Source organism: Ovis aries, chromosome 17 (genome assembly GCF_016772045.2).
Source record: "Ovis aries strain OAR_USU_Benz2616 breed Rambouillet chromosome 17, ARS-UI_Ramb_v3.0, whole genome shotgun sequence".
Lineage (NCBI taxonomy): Eukaryota > Metazoa > Chordata > Mammalia > Artiodactyla > Bovidae > Ovis > Ovis aries.
Genome location: NC_056070.1, coordinates 73017972 through 73042431, shown reverse-complemented (window position 1 = coordinate 73042431; position 24460 = coordinate 73017972). Strand labels below are relative to the sequence as shown.

The 24460-nt window shown below is 67.9% G+C and overlaps 3 protein-coding genes and 1 non-coding gene across 10 annotated transcripts; 1 reads left to right on the top strand and 3 right to left on the bottom strand.

Moving 5' to 3' along the window:
- Positions 1–20: 20 nt before the first annotated feature.
- ZDHHC8 (zinc finger DHHC-type palmitoyltransferase 8) lies at positions 21–13405 on the bottom strand. Of its 4 annotated transcripts, XM_060400898.1 has the most exons (12): positions 13235–13405; positions 8092–8192; positions 7357–7478; positions 7051–7208; positions 6677–6849; positions 6373–6475; positions 5839–5930; positions 5593–5734; positions 5300–5420; positions 5117–5226; positions 3307–4271; positions 21–931 (listed from the first exon to the last, which is right to left on the bottom strand). In XM_060400898.1, exons 3-12 carry the CDS (start codon positions 7391–7393, stop codon positions 706–708), a joined length of 2127 nt encoding a protein of 708 aa, XP_060256881.1. In that variant the 5' UTR covers positions 7394–7478; positions 8092–8192; positions 13235–13405; the 3' UTR covers positions 21–705. The 4 variants fall into 4 exon arrangements, with proteins under 4 accessions (XP_060256881.1, XP_042090843.1, XP_060256880.1 ...); XM_042234909.2 differs by lacking the exon at positions 8092–8192; XM_060400897.1 differs by lacking the exon at positions 13235–13405 and having other exon boundaries at positions 8092–9910.
- A 1584-nt stretch (positions 13406–14989) lies between these two features.
- RANBP1 (RAN binding protein 1) lies at positions 14990–21135 on the bottom strand. 2 transcript variants are annotated; one of them, XM_060400903.1, is made up of 6 exons: positions 20807–21135; positions 18739–18875; positions 17351–17508; positions 16066–16194; positions 15702–15767; positions 14990–15403 (listed from the first exon to the last, which is right to left on the bottom strand). In XM_060400903.1, coding segments are annotated over exons 2-6 (471 nt in total). In that variant the 5' UTR covers positions 18741–18875; positions 20807–21135; the 3' UTR covers positions 14990–15287. The 2 variants fall into 2 exon arrangements, with proteins under 2 accessions (XP_060256886.1, XP_011953512.3); XM_012098122.5 differs by lacking the exon at positions 20807–21135 and adding an exon at positions 19830–20031.
- LOC114108885 (small nucleolar RNA SNORA77) lies at positions 15542–15663 on the bottom strand. Its single transcript, XR_003585619.1, has one exon. It is a non-coding gene; the product is annotated as a small nucleolar RNA SNORA77 (small nucleolar RNA).
- On the top strand, positions 19364–24123 carry TRMT2A (tRNA methyltransferase 2 homolog A). 3 transcript variants are annotated; one of them, XM_060400900.1, is made up of 13 exons: positions 19364–19445; positions 20474–20555; positions 20673–21208; positions 21406–21514; positions 21708–21889; positions 22033–22147; positions 22236–22351; positions 22423–22534; positions 22779–22901; positions 23035–23110; positions 23327–23443; positions 23561–23657; positions 23751–24123. In XM_060400900.1, the coding sequence occupies exons 2-13, from the start codon at positions 20532–20534 to the stop codon at positions 23977–23979; spliced, it is 1836 nt and encodes a 611-aa protein (XP_060256883.1). In that variant the 5' UTR covers positions 19364–19445; positions 20474–20531; the 3' UTR covers positions 23980–24123. The 3 variants fall into 3 exon arrangements, with proteins under 3 accessions (XP_060256883.1, XP_042090845.1, XP_027836084.2); XM_042234911.2 differs by having other exon boundaries at positions 20474–20560; XM_027980283.3 differs by lacking the exon at positions 19364–19445 and having other exon boundaries at positions 20317–20555.
- The last annotated feature ends 337 nt before the right edge of the window (positions 24124–24460 follow it).

Below are 24460 nucleotides of genomic sequence, written 5' to 3'. Positions count from 1 at the left end.
GGTGGACAGAGCCACGGGGGTAAAACACAAAGGTTTTATTTTCTGCATTAAACTGGGGCAAGGGGATCCTTTCAGAACAAGAGACCAGATTTGTGGCTGCTCGTGCCCACGTGGGAGAAACAGCTCTGCTGGCAAGAGGTGGGGGCTGGCCAAGGCCCTGCCCCACCCCTGGGGGCTTCAGGGGGGCCCAGCTGGCTGGGGGCTGCAGGGCTGGGGATGGCGGGGCCCTCTGAGTACCCCAGGTGTGCAGAGAAGGAAGGAAGACCGTCAGGGCAGGGCTGGCGGGCTGGGGTCTCCTCTGGCTGGCTGCTGCAGGAGCTTAAGGCATCCGCTCATGTGCAGGGTGCAAGGGGAGGGGGCAGTGCAGAGGCCTGCAGGGGCTGCTTGAGACCCCCACCCGGCCTGGCCCAGCCCACAGAGGCCGGGCTCCCTGGGAAGGAAGGGACGCGTAAAGTGCTTGGTCAGGCAGGGGGTCAGGTGCGGGGGCAGAGACAGCCCAGAAGGCTGTGGTGGCCCCAGCAGCTCTGGGGCCCCCGCCTGGGGGGTCTGACCCTCTGCGGCGGGCGGGGGGCCTCCTGAGCCGGGAGGGCGCAGGGTCATGGGCCCTGGCAGGCTGGGGGTCAAGTCTAGCTGTGGCTGGTGGAACGGAGGCCCCAGGGCCCCTAGGGTCCACAGCAGCCCAGCCCTCCGGGGCCCCAAAGTGGCCTACTTGGTGTCCCGATCGGGCCCCGAGAGGCTGGGGAAGAGGCTAGACGCAGCCAAGTGCAGCCGGCACACAGCCCCCCGGGGAGGCACCCCTGGGGCTGGGCTCCAGGGGGCCCGCAGCGGCGGGTGGTCCTCTGGGAGGCCGAAGTGGCACAGGTGCAGGCCGGGGGGCGCCCAGGGCTGGCCGCGCCGCCCCCATCCACGGCTGCAGGTGCCGATCCAGCCCCTGCGGGTCGCAGCGTCCAGTGAGAGAGAAGCAGAAAGGCGGAGGTCAGCAGACCAGGCTCTACCCCAGGCCTCCAGTCCCCTAAAGGCTGTGGATTCCCCCCACCCTGCCCAACGCGTGTCTGAGGAGGGGTGTAGGAACCAGTCCAGCTGCCCAACATCCCAGCCCACGGGCACTCCCTGCTCAGGGGCCCCGGGGCGGCTCAGCCCAGCTGCCCCAACACCCTGTTACTTCCGGGGTGACACAGACACGGGAGGCCACACCCCCCTGCCCGGCCTCCAGCCTGGCATCGGTTCAGGAGCGCCCACACAGAGCACCCAGGCCCAGATAGGCTGCCACCCCTTCTCCCGAGGCCTGACCCCTATGCCCCGCCAGGAGCCTTGGTCTTGCTCAAGGAAAGGACCCGAGTGACTCTTTTTCTTTTTTTAATAAAATTATAGATATATAGATGTTGATACAAAAACATAGAACAGACAACGCAAGCGGGCGCTGCCGTGTGCTCACTCTCGGGCCCCTGGCACCAGGTGAAACTCCGAACCCTCCCGATGTGCTTCCCACGTGGGCCCCAGGCTCCAGCGGGGCCTGGGCTTTGCGTGCCTTGGGTGGGGGTCTCCAGTTTGCAGGGAGGGGGCTCGGCGTGGCCTGGGCCCCCAGGGGCAGCATCGGGCCTCCTGTCTGCTCCCCCAGCCCCCATCGCCTCCCACAAGAGCATAAAGCAGAGGTTAAGGCTTCAATTAAAGCGAGTTTCCAGGCGGGGCGGGGGAGGGGGACGGCAGGGGCCTGAGCGATGACACATGGGACGCAGCATGGCAGCTCAGAGCACAGACGTGGGGATGCGCCCACCAGCAGGGGCGAGACGAGACACACGGAGCCAGGACCCCACCCACAGCTGGCTGGCTGTCCGTCTGTCCACCTGTCAGAATAGCTGGGTGCCTGCGGGCTGGGCCCATGCTCCCTGCAGGAGAGCTGGCCATGCCAAGCTACAAGCTTGCAGCAGGTCCCTGAAAGGCAAGGGGTTTGGGGCAGCCGGGCGGCGGGGCCCTCGGCCAGGGGCTCAGGCCTCTCTGTCCGTCTCTGGGCCGCGGGAACCCTCGCAGGAGGGAAGCGGGTGGGGCCGGCCAGGTGACAACCTCAGGGGCACAGGCGCGCTCCGCCCCAGCTCACAGGAACAGGACCGCCAACACGCAGGCCCTGCAGCCCCTCGGCCCGTGGCCCCACGGCGCCTGGTGAGCAGGTGCGGACGGGCAGCTGAGGACGAGGGGTGGGCCGCGGAGGCGTGGCTTTCCTCGCCGAGGCATCCGCGCCAGGCCTGGGCCTCCTCTCCAGGGGCAGAGAAGCTGGGAGGGGTGGCCGCGGGGGCTCGTGGTTCCCATGGAGCTCGGCGACGGGGGGCAGTCGGTCCTCACACCGAGATCTCGTATGTGGTCCCGCCCACGCCGGACACCTTCTTAACCAGCGTGTGCCGGGCGGGGCTGGCGGAGGGCCCCGGGGGGCCGGCGGCCGGCCCCAAGCGGGTTAGACCCGGGGACTGCCCGTTAAGCTTACTCGGGGGGGTCTTCAGCTGAGGGTGGTCCCTGCATCGGAACAAGCAGACACACACACACGGTGAGCACGGAGACGCGGCAGAACACGGCCAGCGGAGGCAGTGGACAGAGGACACGGACAGACGGAGCCCTGGGCAGCCCTGCCTCAGCCTGGACAGTCCCACACCGAAATGGGGGGCGGGGGGCGGAGGGCAGACATCTGTCGGAACAGCCACCATCCCTTCCCAGGCTGCTCAGCACAGACCAAGAGCGCAGGGAGGCCAGGTGGACCCCGGCCAGTGCATCCATGTCCTGGCGCCCTGAGCTGGGGAACCCACAGTCACCCCCTGGCCTCCTCCTTGCTCCCCTGAGGAAAGCAAGGGGCTGCCCTTCAGCCCTGCAGCCGCTGGGCGCTAACCGCTAACGGGGACCTTGCTGTCCACTGGGCCTGTCACCCAGCCTGCCTCTGCCGCTGCCCGAGCCGCCCTTTGCCCGTCTCTGAGCAGGGAAGGCCCTGGGGGGCCAGGACCGTGGTGCCCGCTGCAAGATGGCATCACCCTGACTTGGCCTTCTGAACATGGGCAGTTGACCGTCTCTAGGAGCCGGGATGCCCCACGCACTGGGTCTGTCAGCCCAGGAAGAGTGCGGGTTGTTGGCAAAATCACCTGCCCCCACCCCAGGGTGTCCAGGGCGTCCTTGGAGCCGGCAACCCTCATGCTGGCCAGCAGGAGCCTGCAGGCCGGGTGAGGCCCACACCCCAGGGTAGCCTCAGGCCTCCTGGGCAGCCTCCCAGCCAAGAGCCCCGCAGACCCCTGCCCCATGCCCGGTGGCCAGCCACACCCCAGCACCCACCTCTGCACAGCCAGCGAGGGCGGCGGTTCCGGGAGGTCCGCGTGGATGAAGGCGACGGCCTTGGGGCCGGCATAGGAGGGTGAGCAGGGGGTGCCAGGTGGAGACGGGGGCACCTGGTGCGCAGGCGACCTGTGCGGGCCGCTGGTGGGCCGGGCCCCTGGGCCGCCGCTACTGGCCAGGTCTGTCTGCAGGGAGGAGGAGGAGGTCCGTGGTGCCCGGCTCACCGCACTGGACAGCGAGGACAGCGAGGTCTGCAGCGCGGGGTTGCGGGCGCCCCCGAAGCCAGGCCCGGCCACCAGGTCATCCCGGGAGCCGCAGCGCAGCCCGGGGCCACGTGGGCCCTCGGACAGCACGCCGGCCTGCTGCAGGCTGTAGGAGCTGGGTGTGTCATAGACACCCGAGTCGCCGAAGAGAGAGTCGGCCTGAGAGCGCAGCAGCCGCTCCCGCTCCTCTCTGTCCTTGCGCTCCTGGATGGAGGCCATGATGGTCCGGGAGAGGTTGTCGTAGCGCACGGGCGAGGGCTCCCGCGGCCGCGGGCCCAGCACTGGGCTGAAGCTGCGGGGTGGCGGCCGTGGCGGGTCGCCTGGTGCCCCCGCGTGCAGGTAGGGCGAGCGGTAGCCGGGGGCGCCAGCTGCGGGGTGGGCCGGGCAGGCGTGGCCGCCCGGGGAGCCAGGGTTCAGCAGGCTATCGTAGGACAGGCTGCCATTGCGGTTGGGCAGCGCGTGGGGGGCAAAGAGGCTGCGGTGGGGCGTGGGGGGCCCACCCTCAGAGCGCAGGGGCTGCAGGGCCACGTGGTCCCCGCCCCGCCGACTGGCCGCCTTGAGGCTCAGGGAGCGCAGGGCGCCTGAGAAGGTGTCAGCCGCGCTGAAGGGCGGGTAGTCAGGCAGGTCCAAGCTGGGCTCGGACGCAAAGTCCAGGCTGTGGATGCTGTCCTCCCCCAGCGTCAGGGAGTCGGTGCCTGTGACCTGCAGGGAGAGAAGGCCCGTCCACGTCTGCCCATCCCAGGCCCTGCCAGATGCCCTGTGCCCTCTGGGAAGCTACCATCAAGTCGTGGCAGGTGCAGCGATGAGCTGTTTCCAGAAGCCCGCAGTCCCCTTGCACCCAGAGGGAAGAGGCCCAGGGTGGGCACGGCAGTGTGGGTGGCCTCAGGGCACATGGACAACCAGCCAGACCCTCCATGGGATCCAGGACAACCCCAGGAAGGAGGTAACCATCCTAAGGGCCACCAGACCCTGGCCAGGCATGCCATCAGTCCTGGGGGAGCTCCGTGGGGATCCGGGCGTGCTGGCCTATCACAGGCCTGCCCCCGGTGGCCATGAAGGAAGCATGCAGCCCGGGGACCTCAGGGCTCTGGTCCTCTGCTCAGGCCGCCCACTGCCCCACGTGAACGCAGAGAACAGATGTGCTTCCTCAAACAATTTCAAATTCCTCTGAAGTCTTCGCGGGGGGGCCCTGAAGGCCTCAGGCAGTGACTAACGTGGAATTCCAGGCGCCCGCACACAGTGCTGCCGGGGGCAGCGCCCACAGTGGCCCGGGGAACAGCGCCGAGCCAGCAGGCAGGCAGGCCAAGGGCCAGAAGGACCAGGACACCCTGCCCCAGCTGGCACGCTCACCCTCTGTGACTCAGAAGGGGTCTTCAGGAGTGCCTCATGGGGGCGGAGCCTCCAGGGGCGGGCCTCCTCGGGTAGGAGCTCCTGGGGCGGGGCTTTCTCAGGCAGGAACTCCTTGGGCGGGGCCCCCTGGGGGCGGGGACCCCTGGGCGGGGCCTCCTCGGGTAGGACCTCCTGGGGGCGGGGCCAGGCTTCCTCACCTGCTCCGCCGGCCCGCAGAATGGCGCCTTGGGACCCGTGGGAAAGGCGGGCCGGAATTTGTACATGGCGGGTGTCGGGGGGCTGGTCCTCTGCGCCGACAGGGCGCTCTCTGGAGGAGACGGGCCGCGGTCAGGCTGGGATCGCTCGGCGCCCCTCCCTCCGCTCGGGCGCTCCCACCTCACCAGCACTGCCCGGGCGTGGGGTCTGCAGGTCGCTGCCAAACGTGCCGGCCTCCACCTTTGGGGGCAGTGGCGGCCCCAGGTCCAGGGGCTTCTCATCCAGCCGGTCCAGGCTGCCCTTGGACTGGAAGGGGACATGGTACAGGCCAGGGGCGGGGCTTTACTGGGGAACCCATCCTGGCGCCCAGGACCCTGACCCTTCCTTTGTTCCGCTCGGTCCTCTTCCTTCTACGTGGTCCCACCAACCTGGCGGCTTCCCGCCGCTCTCCATCCCCCGCCCTCCCCTGGGCGCCCACCTTGCTGCGGCCCAGGCCAGCCTTCAGCCCATTGTCACTAAGCTTGACCTTGAGCGGAGGCGCTCGCTCCAGGAGCTCCGGCCGAAGGAAGGGCGGCTTCAGGCGAGCAGCCAGCGGCAGCCGGGGCGGCTCCACCACATACCTGCGCCAGGGCAGAGGGTCAGTGGCCAGGGCGGCCCCGCTTGAATGCGCGCCGAGGGGAGGGCCCGCCAGGCGAGAGCAGATTGGACGGGCTGAGAGCCTCACCGGGGCGCCAGAGGGCTGCACAGCACGTGCTCCACGTTCCCGTAGCAGCCGCGGGTGAAGGGGTTCACGCCCCCACGGAACTTCCCCGTCACCTGTGGATATGGAACCCCTCAGCCAGCCTGGCCACCCAGGGTCCAGCCAAGGAGGGAAGACAAGCAGGGACAGCAAGGTTCCTCAGAGGTCAGTTGAGCAGGGTCAGCCCAGGGGTGTTCCCCACCTAGGTCACCAGGACCTGCCCCTGTATGCAGTGGGACTTCTAAGTTGATTCACTGGTGGCCACAGTGGCCACCGATGGGGGTGTGGAGGGGTACAGGGCAGGCGCGACCCTACGTGCCAAACCCCACTGGGGCTCCAAGGCCGGGCTCCAGGGCTGGAGCCTCCCCCAGCACTGCTGCGCATCAGCCAAGGGCCTCCGGGCCCCTGCTCCGACCACGCTCCTGCACGTCATCATGTGGCCCGCGCTCCTCGCTCAGCCGGTTAAGGACCCGCCCACACCCATCCCTGTCAAGAACGCGCGGCCCCCCAGGTCTGCACCTGCTCGTTGGTGGTGCGGCCCCGAGTGACCAGCACCACGTGGAAGCCCGTGAGGCCGACGACGGGGATGAAGAAGAGGCCGGCCACACACATGACGGCCATGCTGGCCCGTTAAGGCCAATGGCCAAGGACGAGGACGGAGCAGCTGCCTGTGGATAGAGGCTCAGGCCCTCCCCACCACCCACTCAAGGAAGGGGACCCACTCCCCAGGGGCTTCCGGGCTCCGCCCCAGCCCTCCGGGCCTCGACTTCCCCGCGAGATGTGTCCCAGGCCCACACCGCCTTTGTGGTCAGGCCAAGGATACGTAATGGTGGTGTGGGCGGCGCCCAGCCCCTCCGCATGGTTCAGCACGTAGACCAGCCCGAAGGCGACGACGCCCACCATGTGCGCGCTGAGCGACAGCAGGAACAGGAAGAAATAGCGGTAGTTGCGGCGCCCGATGCAGTTGTTGACCCAGGGGCAGTGGTGGTCGAAGTCCTGGGTGGGAACAGCGCGTCAGCACACGGGGGGGCGGGGGGGGCGGAACTGCAGGCAGTGCAGAGGAGGGGCGGGGCCAGGGGTGGAGCGAGCTGAGGCCAGGGAAGGGCGGGGTCATGGGCGGGGCCGGACAGGGGCGGGGCGGGGCCAGAAAGGGCGGGGTCCTGGGCCGGGGCGGGGCCGGGCCGGGGTAGGCGTCACCTCCACGCAGTTGTCGCAGACGCTGCAGTGAGAGCACCGCGGCGGGCGGTAGAAGTGGCAGGTGGCGCACCACTTCATGCGGACCTGGATGCCCCGCACATCCACGTTCTTGTACAGCGGGGCCCGGAAGTCGTCCTCCTTGTCCTCGTCCTCATCCGCTGTGGGCCGGGGGCGGCAGGAAATTGACCGCCCTGGCAGGAGAGGCCGGCCCTTCCCCAGCCAGTCCGCTCCCGGCCCGGCTTGCCCCCGTCAGCCGCCCACACTCGAGCGAGAGCGAGTGGGGAGCCGCCCCACACAGGGCCCTACCTCGGGGGAAGACGCCAGGGTCCATGAAGGTGGCCATGCTGAAGTTGGCCAGGACGAAGAGGAAGAGGACGCCATTGTAGACGGGGACGGCTGGGGACACGGCGCGCGTCAGCCACGGGCACCTGTGTGGGGCAGCAGGGGGCGCTCGGTCTGGGGTGTGGCAGGTGTGTGGGGAGGGGGCGTGGGGCAGCGGCCTTAGGCCACACACATGCGGCGCTCAGGGTGGCCACTGGAGCCAGCTCCGACCCAGCCACCCCCAAGCGCCTGCCAGCAACTCAACTCCCAGTTGAGAAAACTGAGGCTCAGAGGAAGGGCAGGAGGGGTTGCCCAGAGCCAAGCCTTGTCCTCCCACCCACGTTGGGCATCCTTCCTGGCTGGGTCCCTTTCCCCAGGAGGGGTGGACACAGACGGGGTGAGAGCCCCTCTCTGCCCATGCACTCTGATGGGCAGAGGCCAGTGACCCCGCTGGGCAGTTCAGGCCAGCCCTGGGCCTCACCCAGACCTGTCCCCAGCCTGGCAGACCCCTGCTTCCAGGGAGGTTCTGGGGTATGATGTGGGGCGCTGCCTTGCTGGGTCTGTGAATGCATGGTGCAGAGGGCGCGTGCCGTCCCCTGCGGGTGCGGGCTCAGCGCCTGGGCCTAGGTGCACCTGCGCCCAGATAGCCTTGCCTCATTGTTTCACGTATTTGTCTGTGGCCGTCAGGCCTCAGTTGCGGCACACAGGATCCAGGCGTACCGGCTTCTCCCTTGTCGAGGCGCACAGGCTCAGTAGCTGCGACCCACAGGCTGAGCTGCTCCGCGGCAGGTGGGACTCAGCTCCCCAAGCAGGCGTCCAACCTGCATCGGATCGGCAGGCAGATCCTCAGCCACTGGACCCCCGGGGGCCCCAGCCCCTTCTTAGCTTGTCACCTTTCTCTCCGCAGGGCAGTACAGAATCCCCGTGGACTCTGAATGCACAGGCCGCGACGCCATCGCCATCTCTCATCACCCCTCCGCACTGGGCTCCAGGGCTGTCCCCTCCTCCAGTAAGCCTTCCCAGACTGCTGGCTCGCTGTGTGGGTCCCGCACACGTCCCCGGTGGACACCCTGGCACCAGAGTGTCTCCCCAGCTCTCACAGGACCCACCCGCAGCCCTCTCTGAGGATGTGCCTGGCCTCAGGCAGTGGCTCAGGGCCCCCTGCCCCCACCCTTGGGGGTTCCTTGAGTTTGCCCACCAGGCTACCCCGAAGCGCCTCTGGCTCCAGGCTCCCTGTCCCTCCTGTGCTGAGCAGGGGGCGCCCAGTGGGTCCGCTCCACACACCCAGGCCCTGCATGGAGGCCAGGAGCCCCTGGGATCCCCGACACCGGCCTCGGGGACAGGCCCTACGGCCACGCGTGAGCGAGTCGCGCGGGTGGCCCTGGCCAGCCCACTCTGGGCACACTGGCACCCAAGCCTGCCTTGGCCAGCCGCCAGCCCCACCACCCCAGCAACCACCTCCGTGCGGGTGGAACTTCTCTATTTTTAGTGGAAAGCGAGAGGCTATTTAAAGACTCCGCTCCCACGGCAGCACGCTGGGCGGGCTGGGAGCCGCACGTCACCCCTTCCTCTTCTCCGGGACCTGCCGTGGAGGCGACACTCAGCCCGAGGACACAGCGTCTGCGTGCCGGGCGGGCGGCCCGCCTCCACCGTGCCTGCCCGTGGCCGGGAGCAGACGCCTTCCCCGCGCCCGTCCCTGCGCGCTGGCCGGGCACGCAGGCAGCACTCGGTGCACACTCGTGGCCTCTGGTCCAGCGCCACTTGGAGGGTCGGTGGTGGGCCCCAGAGGCGTGCTCCGCCCAACAGGGTGGGAGGGACTAACAGCCCAGATGCCAGTGGAGACAGGTGGGTGAGACAGAGCCAGGACCGGCCGGAACCGGGGACAGGTGGATGCGGCAGACCCGCCCTGGCGCGGAGAGCTGGCTCCCCACGCGCCTTCTGGAGGCGGCTGGCCGCGGCCTCCGTGTGGAAGGAGGTGCTCTCCTGCGCTGGTGCCGGACGCAAGCTGCAGCGGGGCGGCGCGCCTGTCGGCCCAGCCTCACTGTTGGGGCTGCGGCGCCCCCCCGCAGCCCGCGCCGCCCTGTCCTCCCTGAGGCTCCGTGGCCCTGAGTGGCAGCGGGCCCGGAGCAAGAGCTGCAAGGCGGCGGAGCCACCCTTGCCAGATGGCCTCTGCCCCGGATGGGCACCACCTGCCCCCCAGTGCCCCTGGGCAGCACGTCCCAGGGAGGGCAGGGCGCGGCTTCAGCGAGGGCAGGGCAAGCCTGGGGGCACACGGGTTTTCTGACAGGGGCCTGAGCCCCCTCCATTCACTATCTCTAGCCCCCTAGGCTTGACTTGAACACAGAGTCAGGGGCTGCCCTGCACCCTGGCCCCTGTCCTTCCGCTCGCAACCTCCACCCCAGGCGTGCTAAAAGGGGTCTCAGGCCTGGGTCCCCCAGGGAGACCGGCTCGGTCACCAGTGCTGCCAGGGCCCAAGGACAGCTAAGCAGGGGAGAGAACAAAAGAGCACACGTCCCTGTGAGCACGCGCGCACGCACACGTGTGGACACTGCATAAGCGTGCCCACACACAGGGCAAGTGCAACGGAACAGCCGGGTGTGCGCTGACGTGAGTACGGACAAGCACACTCGTGCACACAGTGACGCATCCATACCTACAGACACGGACACAGACACGTCCCCTTCTGGTGGACTCTCACCCCCGACCCTCTGTGGACCCCTGTCTGTTTTCCGTGGGCAGGGCAAGCGTGAGGAGGGAGTGAGGAAGCATGCGCTCAGTGGGCAAGGCCTGGTGGGCACTGCCCGGGCATCTGAGCCTGAGCCGGGTTCCAGGGGGACCTCTTGGTCCTCGGGACAACCCCCCAACCCCCCAGGGAACGGCGTGCTCCAGGCCCCCCCTGCCAGCTGGGGGTTGGACACTGCTCACCAGGGCAGCCGTGCTGTGGGTCCCGGCAGGCCCCCTCCCCCCAAGCCTCCCATGACCCCACCTGGGCCTACAGGAGGCCCCACCCAGCAGGATGGGGGTTCCACAGAGTAGCAAGCAGCCACGGCTAAATGCGGAATGGAAAATTTTAGCTCAGACGTTTTCATTTAAATCGGATTCTTCATTAACGGTGGCTAATGAAGCTCAGGCACAGGGCAGCCGGGACCAGAGGGTGGGCAGCCACTCTGCCCTGGTCCGGCCAGGAGGGCCGCTGGCTCCCTGCACCCACCCCACGGACCCCCGAGCAGAGGAGGGAGGCGCCTCAGGGCACCAGGGCTCCTCCGGCCACACGTGGCAGGTCATGGCAGGGGGCTCACCTCTCCCTGTACCCCCTGCCAGCAGGCTTGTCCGTGTCGGCCCACTGCAAGCTGGCTTGGTCCTAGGCCGGGCCTCATGGTCCAACTGGGCATAGGGACCACTCAGGTCCATTGTGCCTACCCCTCTGTGCGACATCCAGAGGGGAACCCAGTGGGTCCAGAGAAACAAGACAGCCCAGCCCCCACGTGGGTCCTGGCCCCACAGCCTGGCCCTCTGATGCTCACAGGGTCCCCGTCACCCTGCAGGGTGGCTCCAGGAGTTGGAAGGGGTGGGTCAGGGATCTGGCCTGGGGCTCTCAGACCCCCCAGCCCAGCACCTAAGCCGGCCTGGCACTGAGCCTTCTGGTGCCCAGGGGGACAGGACTGTTCTGAGAACCCAGGAAAGCTTCCTGGAGGAGGAGGGCTGCCAGGCAGCTCCCCTGTGGCATGCTACCCTTCCTCAGTGGGGGGACCCCACCTCTGGGCATGCTCGCCATGCCCCAGCCTCTCCTGGTGACAGGTCTGAATGTCCTCCCGGCCAAGCCGCTCAGCAAGCTGGCCCAAGGCAGGGGTCCCTGGTCCCCTCAGCCTGGGCTCCCACTCCGAGCCTGCCTCAAACAGTCAGCTCATATTTCCTGAGCACAGAGAGGGCCAGGGGCCCCAGTCAGTGTCCAGCAAAGTCCAAGAAGCGGAGAAGACAGAGTCCCATTCCTGCGGGGGCCCAAGGCAGGGTGGGGAGCGCCCCGGAGGGGGGTCTGGCTCCGTGCAGGGCCTGGGACCAGAGCTAGGGGGACACGAGGCCTGTCCAAGGAGGGCACTGCCCGGCCCCCTGCCCACCTGGAACGGCGCACTGCAGGCAGCGTCACTGGACCTGGGTGGCCTGGCAAAACCCCCGCAGAACCACACTGCCTTGGTGGAGCCCAGCAGGACCGGGCTGAGAGCAGGCCAGGGTCCCTGATGGTCACTCAGCCAAGAAGCATGGCCCAGGGGCACAGGGAGGGTCCCCGGGCAAGAGGACTGCTGCACCTGGACACGGCCCGTGCCCCCGTGCCCCTGTCTTCCCCACCGAGCTGCCCTGGGGTGCTGAGCACAGAGGCAGGCCAGGGACCCTGCATGCTCGCCCCCGGGGGTGGGGCCATCGGGACCCTCTGAAATCAAGGGAAGCCACAGGACAAGAACCCTTCCTTGAGGGGGTCAGGGTGCTCTGAGCAGGAGAGGGGATGATGCTGAGCTCAGCTTCTTGTTAAACTTTTCCCTTGCATCTCACAAGGTCTCACCAAGAACACGAATTCCTTTTAAAGTTAGAAGGACTAACGCTGAGTTGCTCTTGGGGGTGAGGAACCAGGACCAGCGAGCAGCTCCCCAGGGGACCCCCACCAGGGCCCAGAGGCCAGAGCAGGGAGCCCGCCCCCTAGAAGCCTCCGCGGGACGCGTCCTCCCTCGGCCCGCACCCGCTGCCCACAGCCAGCAGCATCTCAGCGACAAGAACACGTCTGCTCGCCAAAGCCAGAAATAAGCCCGTCCACACAGCCTTTTTTAAACACGCTCCTGGCAGCCTGTGGTGCCCACCCAACCCAGCAGGGCCCACTCGCCTGCGGGCGTCCAGTGCAGCCTGGTCAGCCTCGGGCCGCTGCCCGCGTCCCTGCCGAGGGGAAAGGGTGCCCAGCTGGCCGCAGTCACCCCAAGCCTCAGGTCCCCAGGAAGGCCAGAGCAGTAGTTACTCTGGTCACCTGGCCATGTCTCAGTCTGGAAACCACGGCAGGAGGTGGCTGCAGACCTGCATGGCTGAAGCCGGGGTCCCCAACCGCTCCCTGTGCCTGGGGTGGGGGGCAAGGGGCAGGGTCACGACAACGCGGAGGGAACCTTGTCATCAGCACCCGCCTGGTCTGCACCAGCCCAGGACCGGCCGGACCGGCTGGCCCCCTGCCTCAAAGGTTCCAGTGCCCACTGGAGCCAGAGTCCCTGGGTGTGGCCTGGTTGGGCCCTTTGGCTGTGACCACTGGGCCTTCCTGAGGAGGTCAAGGGAAAGAGGAGGGCACTGCCAGACCAGCGTCGGCAGTGGCCGTGGGGCAGGCACGTGGCAGCCAGGCCAGGCCACACCTACACGGGGACAACTTGGCTGTGGCCCGGGGCCGGACGGCCGGGAGGGCACCCGGGAGCCACTGTCCACTGCTTGCAAGGGGGGCTGGTGGCCCTGGGAGGCCGGCGTCCCCTCCTGGGCCCACAGGGAGGGCAGGGCTGCAGCCACAGCCTGTGCAGACCCACACGCACTCCGCTGCCCCGGGGCGGGCGCCTCACACCCGGGGGGGGGGGGGGGGGGGGGGGGGCCTGCCTGGGCACTCGGGGGGGGGGGGGGGCTTGCCAGATACCAGGGTCCTCACACCCAGGACTCACCTGGCTCTGCCTGGCTCCCGGCATCAGCCTTGGCCCAGGGTAGGGGCTCGCGGCGCCCACAGCCTTGTGCCCCCCACCCAGCCCAGCCCACTGTCCAGTCCCCGGTGGGGTCCAGTCCCACCGGGCCGCGTCCAGCGCCCTGCGCGCAGCCCTGCCCCTTCTGGCCCCGGCGCCCGCCGCGGCCGACTCACGTGAACACGAAGAACAGGGTGCTGGAGCCGACCAGCAGCGCGGCCGCCGTGGCCACCGGGATGTACTTGGCGGGTTTGAGGCGCGTCCCGGGGCTGCGGGGCATCCTGGGTGCCGCGCCGCCGCATCCCTCCCCGGGGCCGGGCGGGCGGGGCCGGCAGGACGGGCAGGACCCGGCGGCGGCGGCGGCCCGGGAGGAAATCCCACCCCGCGGGCGCGGCGGCGCGGCGGCGTGCTGATGTCAGCGCGCCCCTTAAGGTGGACCGGCGCGGGGCCGGGGGCCAGGCGGGGCCCCTCGCGACCGCCGCCCCGCCCGCCCTCCCCGCCCTGCGCTGGGGGCGGGGCCGGGCTCGGACCCTCCCGCCGGGGGGCCCCTCCCGGCCGCTCCAGCCAGGAACCGCGACCCTGGGGGGCTGCTGCGGGCCCGTGCGCCTGGGGTCTGGTTCACTAGGGTTCGCGCTGCCGCCAGGCCGCACGTCCGGCCCACGGGCCCTGCGCGGGGCCCTTCTGGGGCAGGCCTTTCCCTCAACACCTCTGAGCTCCTGCAGGGCAGGGCCAGGCCCCTCCCGCCCCTGGACATGTCCAAGGGTGGCGGATTGTGACAGGGCAGGGTGCCTTGGTGGTTTATCCCCTGCCCACTTCACAGCCCCTGAGCTGGACGAGAGGGAAGCAGCCGGCAGGGTAAGGAGGGCGGGGCGCTGGCCCTATCCTGTCCCAGGCTGCAGGCCTCTCGGGAGTGGGGTGCCCTGCCCCTGCCAGGACAGGCTGCCTGGGCAGGCTCACCCCCTGCAGGAAACCCCACCTCCGGACCCCGCGGCTGCCACTTAAGGTGGAGCTGACTACAGTGAGGTCGGGCCAGCCCGGGGCCCCTGCTCTGAAGCCAAGACCTTCAGCCCCTCCCCAGGTGGGAAACTCCCCAGAGAGCGGGGCTGGACCCCGGCAGGAATCCATGGGGGTTGTCTGCTGCTCTGTGGCCAGAACCCTGTGCAGCCGTGTGCCTGAGCCCCTCAGGCTGGGAGACCCCGCCTGGCCCCAGGGCCCCAGGCAGCTGACAGACAGAAGAGATTGTGTGGGTGTCCTCCTACCACCCCTGGCCACAGCCTCTGCCTGGCGGGGAGCAGCCCCCAGGCCACAGGCAGGCAGGAAGCGGACACCTCCTGGCTCTACCCAGCTGCCTCTGCCTCCGGTGGCCCGAGGTCCTGCGGACACACTGCGGTCCTAGCCCTGCCCCTCAGGGTGTCTGGGTCTGTAGAGGGTGGGTGCAGGGCGTGGGCAGAGGGTCCCAGGGAGCTGTGGCCCAGGGGTCACCTCCCAAGGGCAGCAGGGAGCAGGCCTGACCTACAGACCAGGGGCCGACATGGACGCAGCAGCCACTTCCCTTCCCCACCTCACCCTCTACAGGCCAAGCACAGGCATTCTCTGGCCAGGTCCTGTCGTGTTCCCCAAACCCCCACCCCCACAGGACTCCCTCGGAGGCAGTGGTCTGCAGAAGACACAGGGCCTCACCGGACTCGCCCCCCAAGGACGCCCCCCCTCCACCCAGACAAGAGGGCCCGGAGCCGCGCAGGACAGTCTTCTCTGAGGACGGTCACAGGGCTGCGCCCGGCTCCAGGTGCAACAGGCAGCTCCGCCAGGGCAGAGGGCCACCCAAAGATGCCTGGTCAAAGCCCGGGGGGCACTGAGGACTCCTGGTGGGCGTCCTCACGCCAAGGCCGGGGCAGAGCGAGGGGGCGGCGCACACACGTCCTGCCTCCATGCAGGTTTCAAACGTGTTGTTTATTCGCTATTTTGATGACTATAAATAAGTGTTTCCACTATGGAAAAGAAAGTTAGCACGGTACATTCTCGTGACCAGGGAATGGATTTTCTGAAGTTGTCTTCATGAGGGCAAAAACTTGGAAAAAAAAAAAACAACCTGGATGTTGGAAGTCAGTTCTTTATATAAAGTCCCTTGTAAAAACAAAACAGAATAAAAACAAACCGAAAAGGCGGCGCAGGGCAAAATTAAAAAAGAAACGGGGGAGACAGGGGCAAGCTGCCCGGGGCGCCTCAGCCTCACTGCTCCTCCTCGGCGGGCGCCGGGGCCACGTCCTGGGGCTGCTCGCCCTCCTGCACCGATAGCGCCTCGAGCTTCTCCGCCACCTTCTCGGCGCTGTCATTCTTGCCAGACCCTGGGGGACACGGGGGCGCGGTCAGAGGGAGGCGCAGCAGCCGGCCGTGCCCCAGCATCTCCAGGTGAGCGTGTGCCCGGGACTCCAGCGGCGGCACAAGCACCTCCCCAAGCCCCGGCGGCCCCACCCCCAGAAAGCACCCGTGTACCGGGGTAGCTGTGCTGCCCTTCACAGGGCAGAGGTCACAGCCCCCGCAAGTTCCTGTGGCAGACGGAAAAAGCACCCGCCGGGGGCTGCGGCTGGGTGCAGAGTGAGTCTGCAGAGCACCCCCCCTCCGCCCCGCCCCGCCCCCCGGCACCTTTTTTTTCTTTCTCTTCAATCTCTTTCCGGCACTCTTCAAACTTTGTCTTGAATTTCTGTGCGTCTGCAAAGAGAGAGACGGCGCCCCAAAGAGCCCTGAGCAGCAAGGAGGACGCGGTCCCGGAGGGTCCCACAGACACCCCACTCCCATCTGGGCAGCCCATCCTGCCAGGCACTGCACTGGAGCAGACCCCACAGAGAGAGGCGAGGCCTCCTCGGCACCAGACGGCCAGCGACGGGGTGCTGCTCTTGACAACACCAGCGGAAGGACACCGCGGCCTGGGGGACCGGCGGGGCACAGCCCTGTGAGCGCAGGCCCCCCCGGAGGGCCCCCCGCCCCGCACACACCCGGGCCTGCTTACTCTCGGCATTGAGGAAGCGGATGGCCAGCAGCTCCTGCTTGGGGCACTCATCAGCGAAGTCAGCATGGGTGTTCCAGACCCAGGCACGGTCGCTGCCTGCGTTCGGCTTCAGCTCCATCATCGGCGTGACTGGAGGGAGAAGCCCCATGAGAACCGCACGGCTGCCAGGCCGGCCCCCACCCCAACCCCTAAAGCCCTGACTGGAGCAAAAGCCTGGTTGGGGGTTCGCCAAGCCAGGCCCAGACAAAGGCTTGTGGGTCTGGATCTTACCCAAACCCCTGCAAACTCCCCGTGCCCACTTAAAAGCAGGACTGTCCTGAATCTGGGAAGAAGGCAGCCATTCCCCGACCACGAGGACACCTCAGCAGGGGTCTCCAATGCCACCAGACCCATTCACCACCAGCCGCCCCGGCCCTGGCCCTGTCCGAGCAGACCCAGGGCAGATGTGGGCCGCAGCTGGGCAGGCCCAGCCTTCCTGAACAGGGTGCCCACCACGTGGCGGAGTCCATACCTGGCCACACATCAGGACCCAGCCCACAGCAGGCAGGGCTGTAGCCAAGACGCATAAGCCACAAGTGGGGTGAAGGAGACCCACCACTCTCGGCCTCACACTGCCCAAGCACATCCCAGGGAAAGAGGCCACTGGAAGTGGACACCGAAGGCCCGTGACCAGCTTGTACGTCACGGAGATCAAGCCGCACCCAGGAATCTGCATGGCCACCCATCCCTCCGGCCACGCAGGGACTCAAGGAGGCCAGCTTCCCAAGAAACGAGTGCCCCACGGCCACACTCGTCCCACGTGCCTGACAGAAATCTCCCAGGACCAGTCCCAGGAACACATCACACTCAGCACCGAGACTACTCATCCCAGCCCAGAACCCCGCTGAGCCCACGTGCCTCCTGGGCACTCAAGGCCCCTCTCTTGCCACCACCCACCCACCTGCACACCAGGCCGGAAACCCGGTGACCAGCCAGGCTCTGAGAGAAGCAAGGTCAGGGAAAACCTCTGGGAAACACCTCAAACGGGGCTGGAGAACAAGGACCAGGCCAGAAGCGACAGGGTGGGCTGAGCGGGGCGTGGTGGGAGGACCTCGGAGCGTGGGCACAGGAGCTGGCCCAAGAGAGTCGATGGGACCGTGGTACCGGGAGGCCGGTCCCTGCCCGCCCAGCCACAGCACCCTCCCGGGCCCTCTGGTTCTTGCGGGTCACCTGTGCGCCCCCTCGCCCCGCCCACTGCAGTGATTGGTGCAGAACTTGCGGGTCCCCGCCCCTCGCCCCCGCCTACTGTAGTGGTTGGCGCAGATCTTGAGGGTCTTGTCCCTGCGCATGAGCAGGCGAATGGTCCCCTTCTCCTTGTGCTTCAGCAGCTTGACGTCCCCCGTGCCCCTCTCCTTCCACTCCGGAAGGTCGTTCTCTGAAGCAAACCGGAACAGCTTGGCCCGCCTGCGAGGAAAGCCGTGGGGAAAGGCGTTAGGCAGGCGTAGGAGGGACGAGGCCGGGTCTACACCCGAGGCCTCGCCAGACATCCCTGCCTTTTACTCCAGAACTGCAGGTCAGGACATCACCAGAAAAGCGAGGAGGCCCAACAAACCCCAAGTCTTACAGGAAAGCCTGACGTTTCAGAGGGCGCACTGCACTGCCGGCCAAGGCGGCCGTCACAGTGCGGGGGCTCCCTGGCGCCACGGATGCGGGCAAGGGACGAGGAGCCTTTCCTCCGCTGGGAAGACAGGCTGCAGGCCTCCCCTCGGGCCACAGGTTCTGGGCCGAGTCGGCCTTCCCACCCACAGCAGCTCGGCCGTCTGCCTCGCCATCGATCCCAGCTCTGCCGGCCCCTTTCCTGCGGAGACTGCTCTCTGCGCCACACGCAACCACCAAGGGAGCAGTGGGCCCACGAGGAGGCCCCTCCCGCTGGCCCGGCCTCCCTGGGGAGGCTGGGAGGCGCCCAGGACTGGTCTCCAGCCTCCCGGTCTTGGAGGAGTGATCCCTTCTGCTTCCCTCCTCTGACCCACAGCGGAGCACTCAAACTGTACTCTCGTGTTTCCGAGGGAACCTGAAGCGGCGGAGAGTCGGCCCCTCCTTCCCTCGCGCCTCCCAGCGATTCCCACTAACTTGCAGCTGTGTCTCCCGGGCCCCCCTGCCGTGTGGTGCCGGCACTGTCCGCCTGGCCACGCGGCTTCTGCGAGCGCTGCTTCAAGGTGACCTGGCCACCGCAACCTCTTGTTGAAGGCGCCAAGATCACAATGATTTTTTTAAAATATAACTTCGATGACTAACCACCCACCTTTTATCTGTAATTCCAAGCATCATTTTGTACGTTAAAACTAAGTCTGAAATTCAGGAGCTTCCAAGGATGCCAATGTTGAAGAGAAAAAGACAGTGCTGGTAAAGGCCCAATGCCCAACCAGACACGGGGCTGTGGGAGTCTTAGAGCGAGGTGGCAAAGATAGGGGTCTGTGAAGATGTCAATTGTGGGCACAGTGGGACAGGCCTCAGGGCAGTGTGCGTCCCAGGGGCCAGGAAGGAGTGTATTCAAGAGCAGCTTAGTTTCAACATGGGAGGAACCATCACAAAATCCTGTGGTTAAAGGTCAAGCCAAGATCTTAACACCTGTATAAGAAAAACACTTTGGACCTCAAAGTGAACGTGCCTACTTCTGAAAAGATACCAACTTACATTTTAAAAAGTTCCTCTTCATCTTCTTCCAGCGTTTTAATTTCTTGCTCGGGAAGAGAAACTATTGGCTCAAACTGGGGGTCGTGGTTGGACTCATCAGCATTCTCGGTGGAGGTGTCATGGTCCTCGTGGGTGTCCTGCAGTGGTGGGTGGAGACGTGAGTGACCCTTCCAGCTGTGCCAGACTCCGCCAGTGCCCAGAGCGAGGCATTCCCACTAGTGAAGGGCCTATCACCCCCAAAGCCTTTCTCCAACCTGCAGTGAGACACTAGACTCCGATATCCTCTTTCAGATGCAAGACACCATCTCACAGCCTCCCCAAACTCCCCCGTGCCCCCGCACTTCATTTGTAAGATGGGAACGCAGATACTGCCACGTGCAGATTAAGGGCGCAACGACGGGGTGGAGGGTGGGAGGGAAGGGCCTCGAGTCGAGCACTCCTCTTACAAAGCCTTTTGAGTTTTTACTGGGTGAGAAAAATCTGTGCTCTTGCTTAAAAGTTGCGGCGGCGTGCTACTATGTATGCAGAATTCAGTTCTGCCAACAACTTTATCTCGGTTGGGGAAATGACGCGTGTAAATCAAGAGGATTCACGCAAATAAATGCCACAGCGTTCGATCCAGCGCAGAGGACTAAATACAGGGCACAAAGAAGCAGGTTTTGGGTTGCCTCAGGGAGCACGTGGCTTGGAGATCCATAGCCCCGGAGGTAAGACGCCAGGACTGAGCTCCCCGGCTCGGCCCAGGAACGCAGGCCTCCGCCGGCCACTCGGCCGGACGGCACCTCCCTCCCCCAGCCCAGGTGGCCACGGGCCGCCCGCCAGGCCGCGCGGGCGCGGAGGCGGGTAGCGGCTCGCGGACCGGCACCGGATGAATGGGGAGCCGAGTGGACCGGCCGCGTCCGCGCGCCGGGGGCCGGCGGCGGCCAGGGGCGGGCGCGAGGCCCGGCCGCCCCAAGGTCACGCGGCGCGGCGCCCGGGCCCGCGGGCCGGCGGGGGTTGGAGACGGCGCGGCCCGCCCACGTGGCCGGCGGCGGCGGCGGCCCCGGCGCCCCTCGGCGCCCGCCACGGCCCGCTCGCCCGGCCCGGCCCACCTTGGCGGCCGCCATGGGCGCGGCGGCGGCTCGGCGGGCTCGGTCGTCGCGGGCTCCGCGGCCTCTCGGCGGCTGCTCGCAGCTCCTTCCTCCGCGTCTGGCGCCGGCGCCTCCCGCCAGCCCGCTCGCTCGCTCGCTCGCTCTCTCCTCCCTCCGCCCCGCGACCCGAACCCCGACCCCTGACCCCGGCGGCGGGAAACGCGCCGCGATTCAAAACCGGCGCAGCTTTATTGGGCTCGTGCGGCGGACACTCGCATTGTCCGGCCCGCCCCGCGCTTCCCGCCAAAACGCCCGCGGCGCATGCCCGGCCAGCCAGGCCGACTGGGAGAGGGACGGGGGTGGGGGCGGGGAGCACGCACTCCCGGCGGCCCTCGCGCGCACTTCCGCCCCGCGGCCGCGCGCGCGCGCCCCTGGAGCTAGAGGACTGGGCTGGGGGAGAGGGGCTCGAACGGCGCGTGGTGATTACGTCACAGGAAGCGGGGACGATAGAGACGCCCCGCTTGCGCTGCGCACGCCGGGCGGCCTGGCGGGAGAGCGGCGGGCCGGGGCAGTAGGTGGGCGCGGGCCCCTGGCGGGCGGGCGGCGCAGCGCGTGGCCGAGGCCCGGCCCCGAGCACCGCGGGTTCGAGTCCCGGCCCCTCCCAGGCCGCAGCTGGACGGTGTGCGCTCCAGGCTCCAGGCGAGGCGACGGACGCTGCAGACGATGGGAGACGAGCTGGACAGCGAAGTATGGTGCGGGGGAGCCGGCGGGTTGGGGGCTGGGGCGGCGATGGGCTGGGGAGGCCGGGGCGGGGCTCCGGGCGCGCGGGCCGTTGCCAGCTCCGCGCCTGCCGTCTGCACGCAGAGCCGGGCGCATGTCGGGGACCCCGCCCAGGACGGTACCGAGGCGCCAGGCCCGCGGCGGGAGGAGGAGCCGGCAGCGGCGGCCGGGCCCGCGGGGCCGGGGCCCTACGGCTACATCCGAGCCGGCCTGTTCACCTCGGAGGTCTTCAAGCTGGAGCTGCAGAACGTGCCGCGCCACGCCAGCTTCAGCGATGTGCGGCGTTTCCTGGGCCGCTTCGGGCTGCAGCCCCACAAGACGAAGCTCTTCGGGCAGCCGCCCTGCGCCTTCGTGACTTTCCGCAGCGCCGCCGAGCGCGACAAGGCTCTGTGCGTGCTGCACGGGGCGGTTTGGAAGGGCCGCCCGCTCAGCGCGCGCCTGGCCAGGCCCAAGGCTGACCCCTTGGCCAGGAAGAGGCGGCAGGAGGACCGTGGGGAGCTCCCCGCTGGTCCGGCCGCTTGCGTCGCCGACGTGGTGACCCCTCTCTGGGCCGTTCCCTACGAGGAGCAGCTGGAGCGGAAGCGGCAGGAGTGTGAGCAAGTGCTGCAGAAGCTGGCCAGGTGAGGGTGGGCGCGGGCATCCCGGGCTGGGCGCTGCGTTCGCTCAGCCCGCTCCCTGCACCTCGCACACAGGCTCTTAGGGGGCTAACCCGGTAAGAGCCGTGTGTTCCTGGCTCGAGACAGCAGGGTCCTGGACGCCCCCAGGGCTGGGGAGTGGGGTGTTTGGAGCCCCACCGCCGCCCTCCCTCTGCCCGCAGGGAGATCGGGAGCACCAACCGCGCCCTGCTGCCCTGGCTGTTGTCACAGAGACACAAGCACAACAAGGCCTGCTGCCCACTGGAGGGCGTCCGGCCCTCCCCCCAGCAGGTTAGGCCTCGGGGTCCCACTTGGTCCTCCTGCTCTCTTAGAGCTGCTTCTGGTTCTCACCAAGCACCCATCGGCATGGTGCCCTTGGCTGCCAGGCCGGTGGGGGAGCCTGGGCCTCGCATCACCTCTGCACTGCCAGTGTTGGGCAGTCAGAGGGAGAGCCGGCGTCTGTCTCCGTTGGCCCTTCCCATAGACCGAGTATCGGAACAAGTGCGAGTTCCTGGTCGGCGTCGGCGTGGACGGGGAGGACAACACAGTGGGCTGCCGGCTCAGCAAGTACAGGAGCGGGACGTGCGCCGTGGCAGCCCCCTTCGACACCGTGCACATCCCTGGGGCCACCAAGCAGGTGGTGAAGGCGTTCCAGGAGTTCATCCGGTGAGGTCGCTGGCAGCCTGGGACGTCCGAGGCCGAGAGCAGAGGATGGGGTCCCGCCCAGGATGGGGGCTCTGGTGAGGGGGCTGGAGGACGCAGACTGGGGGGCAGACGCAGGCGCTCAGGGCCCCCTGTGGCTCCCTCAGGTCCACCCCCTACTCGGCGTACGATCCGGAGACGTACTCCGGCCACTGGAAGCAGCTGACCGTGCGCACCAGCCGCCGCGGCCAAGCCATGGCTATCGCCTACTTCCACCCACAGGTCTCCGGCGGGCAGGGCGCGGGAGGGGCGTCGGGGCCGAGCGAGCGTGGACGCAGTCTCACCAGCCCTTTTCTACCATTTGCTCCAGAACCTGAGCCCAGAGGAGCTGGCGGGGCTGAAGACGTCTCTGGCCCAGTACTTCATGGAGGGGCCGGGCAAGGCCAGTGGGGTGACCTGCCTCTACTTCGTGGAGGAGGGGCAGCGGTCAGTAGTCGGGATAGCTGGGGCGGGGGTCTGCATGAGGGCTGTGACTGAGCGCTCTCTCGCGCCCACAGAAAGACCCCCAGCCAGGAGGGCCTGCCTCTGGAGCACGTGGCCGGGGACCGGTGCATCCGTGAGGACGTGCTGGGGCTGACCTTCCGCATCTCCCCCCACGCCTTCTTCCAGGTGTCTGGAGCCCGGGCTCAGGAGGGCGCTTGGGGTGGCGGCCCAGGGCGGCCGTGGGGCAGAGTGTCTTGCTGCCGCGGGGCCCGCAGGGCCGGTGCTCGGGAGGAAGCGGGTTTGCAGCCGCACGGACCGCTGTTGAGCCGGGAGCGGTTGGAGGGGCCCTGGGGCGCCCAGGGAGTCGAAGGCGAGGAGGCAGTTAGGGGCGCAGGGTGGGGGCTGCTCTGACGGCCCAGCCCGCACGCAGGTGAACACCGCTGCGGCCGAGGTGCTCTACACGCTCATCCAGGACTGGGCCCAGCTGGACGCAGGCAGCACGGTGCTCGACGTGTGCTGCGGCACGGGCACCATCGGCCTGGCTCTGGCCCGGGTGAGCCCCCCACCCTGCTCCTGTCGTCCCCCTTCCTATCGGTTGTGAGACCCCCACCCCATACCAGCCCCTCCTTTGCTGCCCCAGGAGGCCTGGGCTGGGCAGTCATCAGTCCCTCCTGTCCCCGCTCCAGAAGGTGAAGAGAGTTGTTGGGGTTGAGCTGTCCCAGGAGGCCGTGGAAGATGCTCGGGTGAACGCCCTGGACAACGGTGAGGGCCCGCGGTGGGGGGTGGCCCTGAGCCGATCATGCCCACGGGGTGTGGGCCCCACTGCAGACCCACGGTGCACCACGCCGCCGGGGACTGCCCCGCAGGGAAGGGCTTTCCTGAGGCATCTTGGTCTCGGGGCTCTGGGACACAGGGTGGCCCAGCAGGCCTGTAGGAGGGGTCACAGGCCCCCTGACACAGCTGACCTGCCCCTTGCAGAGCTGAGCAACGTGGAGTTCCACTGTGGTAGGGCTGAGGAGCTGGTGCCCGCCCTGGTGAGCAGACTGGCCTCCCAGCAGCTCGTGGCCATTCTGGACCCACCCCGCGCTGGCCTGCGTGAGTGGCCGCCTCCCCAGGGGCTGCTGGGAGGCAGAAGGCTGCCCAGGGGCTGGCTGGGCCTTTCCCTCAGGGGGGCGCCTTGGGGACCCCCCGTGAGGCTCTGTGTCTCCCCAGACTCCAAGGCGGTCCTGGCCGTGCGCCGGGCAGAAAACGTCCGGAGACTGCTGTACGTCTCCTGCAACCCGCGGGCAGCCATGGGCAACTTCGTGGAGTAAGTGTGGGGTTGGGTGGGCGGCTGGAAGCCAGGTTTACCCCTGCAGGGTGAACTGACGCCCCCACACTGACCGTGCTCCGTCCTGTACAGCCTCTGCAGGGCCCCATCCAACCGCGTCAAGGGTACTCCCTTCCGGCCAGTCAAGGCTGTGGCCGTGGACCTGTTCCCTCAGACCCCGCACTGTGAGATGCTCATTCTGTTTGAGAGGGTGGAGCACCCCAATGGTGCGGGGGCCCTGGAGCCCAAGTCTCCGGTCCAGACCCCACCAGCACCCCCAGGTGACACCCCACCGGAAGCCAGGGTCTCCCCTGCTTCTTAAGGGCAACAGAAACCAGCCCTTTCTGGAACAACGCCTGGATGGCCACAGGCGGAGCCTGGGGTCCTCAGGCCTGCCCGGGGACAGCCAGAGGCCACGGAGCCCGTCCCTCACACCCAAACAGAATAAACAAGTGTGGAGCTGCCAGTGTTTGTGATGTGAACCTGGGGGGCAGGCCCTGGAAGGCACCTCAGAACTGGAAGTGGCTCTCCCAGCGCCCCAGGAGTCCCAACGGAGCCTGCGCTGCTCAGAGGGTCAGGGCCTGGGGGCCCGCCACACTCTGTGGGGCACACAGGGCACAGTGCCAACCCCCTACCCATCTGTCTCTGCCCCAGGGGAGGCCCCTCCTGGTGGAGGGAAGCTGGAGACCCCCGCCCTCTGGGAGGCTGCAGCCTGTGCAGGACCCGCAGCCGCAGGACTAGAAGGCAGGCCGTTCCCTTGGGACAGCTCTGCTTCCTGCCTATCGAGGCTCACGCCTGTGGCC

Bases quoted from the DNA above. Each gene is read 5' to 3' on its own strand.
- RANBP1 (XM_012098122.5), bottom strand. The intron at 16,195-17,350 runs GTAGGCGGGGGC...TTCTCCCTCCAG, and splicing joins GATCTGCGCCAACCACTACA to TCACGCCGATGATGGAGCTG. The intron at 15,404-15,701 runs GTGCCGGGGGGC...CGTGTCCCCCAG, and splicing joins TGAAGAGAAAGAAAAAAAAG to GGTCTGGCAAGAATGACAGC.
- TRMT2A (XM_060400900.1), top strand. From the start codon at position 20,532: ATGGGAGACGAGCTGGACAGCGAA. The intron at 20,556-20,672 runs GTATGGTGCGGG...GTCTGCACGCAG, and splicing joins GAGACGAGCTGGACAGCGAA to AGCCGGGCGCATGTCGGGGA. The intron at 21,209-21,405 runs GTGAGGGTGGGC...CTCTGCCCGCAG, and splicing joins GTGCTGCAGAAGCTGGCCAG to GGAGATCGGGAGCACCAACC.
- ZDHHC8 (XM_042234909.2), bottom strand. From the start codon at position 13,338: ATGCCCCGCAGCCCCGGGACGCGCCTCAAACCCGCCAAGTACATCCCG. The intron at 7,479-13,234 runs GTGAGTCGGCCG...TGCCCCACACAG, and splicing joins ACCCTGTTCTTCGTGTTCAC to GTGCCCGTGGCTGACGCGCG. The intron at 4,272-5,116 runs GTGAGGAAGCCT...CTCTCCCTGCAG, and splicing joins TCTGCGGGCCGGCGGAGCAG to GTCACAGGCACCGACTCCCT.